We start from the raw sequence: 6,000 nt of genomic DNA, 5'->3' as shown, positions 1-6,000 counted from the left end.
CAGAGAAGTTAGGCGACTTGCCCAAGGTCACAGAGCAGACAAATGGTGGATGTGGGATTAGAACGCAGATCTAATGCAGTGGGATTAGAACTCAGATCCTTCTGACTTCCAAGCTCATGCGCTATTAGACCACGCGGTTTCTCTCTGGTGGATGAGATCTCGGTGTCTTTTGAGATACAAAGTGTGACCCATCTTTCATTCAGAAGACCCACTTCAGGTGCTGCCAAGCCCTGAAAAATCTCTTTTAAAAACAGACGATAATCCCTACTAATATATTTACCGCAGGAATTTGGCTATAATATACAATAGACTTTAAGGCTTCGGAGTAGCTGCTTCTGATTTTTCAAAACAGATTTTCAAGACTTCTGAAATAAAACAAAAAACACAGGGTTGAAGAAATAGAGGTCTTAGAATTTAACACAATCTGGACATTTCAAGGCAAAGGAAGACTTTCACGTACATATTCTTCACGGTTTCTTAAAAAAAAAGATTTTCCAGCCCTAAGAAATCTGAGGAAGGATCCCAATGAAGGGGAGGAACTGATGGACTGCTAGGCCAATAAGTCAAACTAGAAACTCATTCCACTGCCAGCTGCAAAAACCAACAGGCACCTACGATTTCTAGTATTAGAACATGCACATTGTATATCCAAAGGAAGAGCAAAACATTAAAGGCTCCAGCATATCATAAGCACTTCCAGTTTTTCTGATTTACAAGCAGCGGCGAGCCACAAAATCCAGAGACAGTATTTTCAACAGTCCATTACTCATCGGGAAGTGAGGCTCTACTCCAATAAATAGAAAATTTGCATTTTAATGTCACATTGAATTTTAGTACATTTCAATCCAAGGGAAAAAAATAAACTGAGACACAGTCATGAGTACAGGATTATATATTACAATTTGCCTTGTTATAATACACTTGTGGCTGCATGATAAAAAATGTCTCAAGGGCAGATGGAAACTGAGCTCATTTGAGTAACTGTCACTGAAACCAAGCATTAAATGCATTTTGAAATAAGTGTTTTCATTTAATTTCAAAATCTTAAAACAGCATTAGACCATGGCCTTGTTTAAAAAACAGTTCAGTTAAACACTAAGCTAGCTAAATAACTAGTCAGAAAGGTATAAATCAAATTCATAGAGAGAACGCTTTCCCTCCAAACTGATCTTACGGCATGGAGGAGGTATGGTGGGAGCCAGACAATTTCTTCAGCAGCATTAATCACCTGAAACTCCAAAAGTCCATCAATGATCCCTTTGAAGATCCAGCAAATTTCAGTAGTTGCCTTCTTCAGTAACGCAACATACTTCATTTACAGGGTTACAGTACGACGAAATCGTTTTCCAACCCATAATCTTTACCCCAAATCTCTGTAATTTAAGGGGGGGGGGGGAGGTGCAGTGGAAACTAAGAGATTTTCAACTAAATTGATTTGCAACCCTCTCTGAACCCAAGGAACCAAGAAATTGAAAAAGAAAAAGGGTCATTAGCTAAGCTCCGTGCTCTAACCAAACTACTCCATTACAATGATTTTTCCAAGGCAAAAGACCACTCTCGGCTAGGAGGCTCCCCGATCCCGAATACTTTTTGTAATAATCTGGATTGGTACACAAGGACACTAAAACGATCCAGTCATGCAATGTTCATATTAAGCATTTTGCATTTCCTTCCCAATCTTGTAGCTGAGGATCTTATTCCAGTCAATCTTAGTGCGCGTGACTGGCAGCTGTCGACGTAAGGCCTTGAAGGTAGTGTCTGACATGGTTTGGTAATTCTCATTGATGGCAGTCTAGAAAGACCAGAACAGTTAATCCAGTCAGCAGGATGAAATGGCAGAAGTCACCGTCCATAAAACACCAAAGAAATTTCCAGAGAAATGCTAACGCTGCTCCGACAGTTTTCCAGTAAGATTTATTAGCAGTGCTACTGTTACCAACATTATTATTATTACTGACATCTACTCCTGTTCTCCCTCTGACTTAGTCCGTAAGCCCCTTGTGGGATAGGGGCTGTCTGACCTGATGATCTTGTATCCACCCCAGCGTTTAGCTCAAGGCGTGGAACACGGTAAGTGCTTATGTCAGACAGACATAATAAACTTTAAACTCTGTTGTGTCCTCTTACCTGTACTTCACTTTACTCCCCGAGACTGCAAGTTCCTTGAGGGCAAGGGATCGCACCTATTAATTCTAGCATACTCTCCCAAGAACTTAGCACAGTGGTCTGCACATGAGTAAGTACTCAATCAATACTACTGATCTATTATTGAATGTCCACGGAGTGCAGTACACTGTGCTAGGCGCTTGGGAAACTACAGCAGTAGCACAAAAATCCCCTACCCACAGGAAGCTTGTACAGTAATGGGGAAGGCCAGGACACAGTGACAAAGCGTGCGATCAAAAAAAATATCATCAAATGCACAATATGCACATACAGACAAGTGCTGAAGATGGTATGCATACAGAGATAAGTGCTAGAGATGACTATTGGGGAATAGGGTTTTGTATTTGGGGAATTAACTGAGGAAGGCTTGTTGGAGAAGGGGGAAGGATCTTGAAGGCAGGAGGGGCTAGGCCTGGTAAATTTGGGTGGGGGAGTTCCAGGCAGGGGCTCATCCACCGTTGCATCGAACAAAAACTTCTCACCACTGCCTTTAAAGTACTCAATTACCTTGACCCCTCCCACCTAACCTCGCTACTCTCCTACTACAACCCAGCCTGCACACTTCGCTCCACTAATGCTATCCTTCTCACTGTGCCTCCATCTCATCTATCTTGCCACCGACCCCTAGTCCACGTCCTGCCTCTGGCCTGGAACGCCCTCCCTCCTCAAATCCGACAATTTTACTCTCCCCTGCTTCAAAGCTTTAGAGAAAGCACGACTCCTCCAAGAAGCCTTCCCTGAGTAAGCCCCCCTTTCCTCTTCTCCTACTTCTTTCTGCATCGCCCTGACTTGGACTGTGAGCCCCACGTGGGACAACCTGATTCCCCTGTGTCTACCCCAGCGCTTAGAACAGTGCTTGGCACATAGTAAGCGCTTAACAAATACCAACATTATTATTATTATTATTCTTCCCACCTCTCAGTGGCACAGCACTAATGTCCCTATCTCTTATTTATTTATATTAATATGTCTCCCCCAATCTAGACTGTAAACTCGTTGTGAGCAGAGAATGTGTCTGTTTATTGTTGAATTGTACAATCCCAAACGTTTGGTACAGTGCTCTGCGCACCATAAGCACTCAGATACGAATGAATGAAAGAATTCATACAATTTTTTTTTTTTTTTTAACATCTTACCTGGTACTCATTTTCTGCAGCTTCTACAATCTTTATAAATTCTTTTGCTGTTTGAACTTCATTCTAAATAGAAGAAAGAAAAATCCACAAACGTTTTAATTAGATGAGAACGTTAATACATTTATGGCTGCACGGCAATACAGGCACATCCCAGATTATAGCCACCCCAGGCTATGTACAATCGGTTTAAGAAGTCATGAATCAATTTTAAAGAAACTGGATAAATATCTAAATATAATAACCTTGGTTTGTCTAGTTCTTCTATTCCCCAAGTACTCTTAGAGTAATTAGTTCATTTTTGCCCTCACCACAACCCTAGGAGGCAGGTAGGAAAGCAGCATGGACCGGTCAATAGGGCACAGGCCTGGGAGTCAGAAGGACTTGGATTCTAATCCTGGCTCCGCCACTTGTCTGCTGTGTGACCTTGGGCAAGTCACCTCACTTCTCTGTGCCTCACTTACCTCATCTGTAAAATGGGGATTAAGATGGCGAGCCCCATTTGGGACATGGACTGAGTCCAAACTGATTAGCCTGTATTTAGCCCAGTGCTTAGTACACTGCCTGGCACACAGTAAGTGCTTAACGAGTACCTTTAAGGAAAAAAGAAAAAGGCAAGCATTATATTATCTCATTTTGCAGATGCGGAAACTGAGGTAACAGAGAAGTCATGTGACTTGCCCACGGTCACACAGCGGGCCCGTGGCAGAGCTCGGTCTCGAACCCGGGCCGTCCGGCTTACGGACAGGCTCTCTTGCCACCACATCACGTTACCACCCTGAATCCAAAATGACTCAAGCAGCAGACTCCCGGTAGAAGGAGTTCAGAGGCATGAAGAAGGGTTCAGAGGAGTTGGTCTGCTACAAGGTACTTCGGAAGACAAGATGAGCGTTCAAGCTAAGTCGGACAGATTCTTCTCTAAAACCCCTGGCAGCAGAACAAGCTATTTTTGCAATTTCTTGCAAAGACGAAACAATTCTTTTCTTAAGGCATATTGTAACAGTCTACGGCACATAAAAGAATTTCAAATTATTTTTCTAAGTTCTGGAGCACCTGTCTTACAACATATAAGTTTATGTACAGGAAGGCACACCGTACTGGGACAGAGCTCCATTTTCAAGAACCTAGCCCTGCTCTATTTGCGAAATATACCAATTCAATTTCTACAAATGAACAATTCCTAGTACCTTAAACAGCCTTATAGTGATAATCCACTTTCTGCCACTGAATCACACAAAAAAAGAAATGCTCAATACAACCTGAATGATCATAGATGATAAAAGGGAGCAGAGATTGATTAATATCTAGTGATTAAAAAAGTATAAAGCATATACTAATCAAGATGCCGTGTTTCCTGACTGCATCAGATTTGGAGAGATACCAACAAAACTGGTGAAGCAGCGTGGTCTAGGAGGAAAGAACTCAGACCTGTGAGCCAGAGGACCTGGGCTTTAATCCCCGCTTCGCCACTTGTCTGCTGTGTGAACTTGGGCAATCACTTAAATTCTCTTTTCCTCTGTTACCTTATCTTTAAAATGAGAATCAAGACAGGGAGTCCCATGTGGGACGTGGGCTGATTAACTTCTTCCTATCCAACCTGGTTATCTTGTAACCACCCCAGCTCTCAGTACAGTGCCTGACACACAGTAAGCACTTAAATGCTATTTAAAAAAATTCCCAATGAAGGGAAACTATTTTTCAGGATTAAAAGAAGGGGTTTTCCAGGAACTGACTGATCAGAACTGAACTTTCAGGAGACACTGACTTTCTCAAGACAATAAAAGAAATCGAGTGAAGTCTTTTAAGCTACATTTTCCAGAGACGTCGACTTTCTTATGACAATAAAAGGAGTTCCTTTTTACAAGTGACTTATGAAACACAGGACTACCATTAAAATGTCATCTTAAAAACCACCCAAACCACCAGTTCTAGTTCCAATGTCCACCTTCGGGAATGATTCATGAAGTTATTCCCCTGCTCTCCCCTCCTAGGCCCTTTTGGTCCAACAGGGAAGCCGCTGGGACCACCAGTGCCACCCTGTGTGGATTTTGTGTTGAGGGTGCTGCTTGTACGCTCTGCAGCTTATCCACAGTGGTTTGAGCTTGAAGAGCTTGTTGAGGGTTAATTCCTGTTCCCGCACGGAGGGGTGACTTAACCCAGAAATGGGATCTTCAGTTGCTTTCATATTCTGGCCTCTGGCCTGAAGAAGCCCTTAATGGAGGAGGGAGGAAGAGGGGTGCAGGCAGGCCCCCTGTGGGTCCGAGTTCAGTCCATTCGTTTCCAGCTTGAGCCAGGGTCCGGGCTCATTCAGGGCTCTGTTGGCCTCTCAAACGCTGGGTTCCTGGGGTGCTCCTTGAGTCTGCTGTGGGGGCTGGTTGCCCCCGGGGCCAACCCAGACCCTCAGAATCAGGGAGCCACCAGGCAACTCTCAGCCTTGGGAAGCCCAGGAGCCAGAGGAGGGACGGGAGCCGGCTGAGGCAGGATAGCCCTCGGGAGGCATTGGCAGACAGAGGAAAACCACCTACCGTGTTAGCTTCGATCCCTGAGGTCCATCCAGAGGGGACGGTGCTTCCAGCCACAGGCAATGGCAGGAAAAACCCACAGAGGAGGCATTCTCAGGGGAAAGGAGACAAAAGCTTCCAAAGGGATCAGACAATCCCATAGAGATGTGGATCTAGCCTTGGAAGGGAGTGGGAGAGAC

At 44.0% G+C, this 6,000-nt stretch overlaps 1 protein-coding gene across 1 annotated transcript in view; it reads right to left on the bottom strand.

Moving 5' to 3' along the window:
• Window positions 1-341: 341 nt before the first annotated feature.
• CAPZA2 (capping actin protein of muscle Z-line subunit alpha 2) overlaps window positions 342-6,000 on the bottom strand; it is a 43,289-nt gene continuing 37,630 nt past the window's right edge. Inside the window, 2 exon segments of the mRNA NM_001242733.1 lie at window positions 342-1,792; window positions 3,303-3,365. Of these exon segments, the coding sequence (NP_001229662.1) occupies window positions 1,652-1,792; window positions 3,303-3,365 (204 nt within the window). The 3' untranslated portion in view covers window positions 342-1,651.

Source organism: Ornithorhynchus anatinus, chromosome 10 (assembly GCF_004115215.2).
Source record: "Ornithorhynchus anatinus isolate Pmale09 chromosome 10, mOrnAna1.pri.v4, whole genome shotgun sequence".
NCBI lineage: Eukaryota > Metazoa > Chordata > Mammalia > Monotremata > Ornithorhynchidae > Ornithorhynchus > Ornithorhynchus anatinus.
Note: the sequence above shows the minus strand (reverse complement) of the source record. Positions and strands in the feature narration are given on the sequence as shown.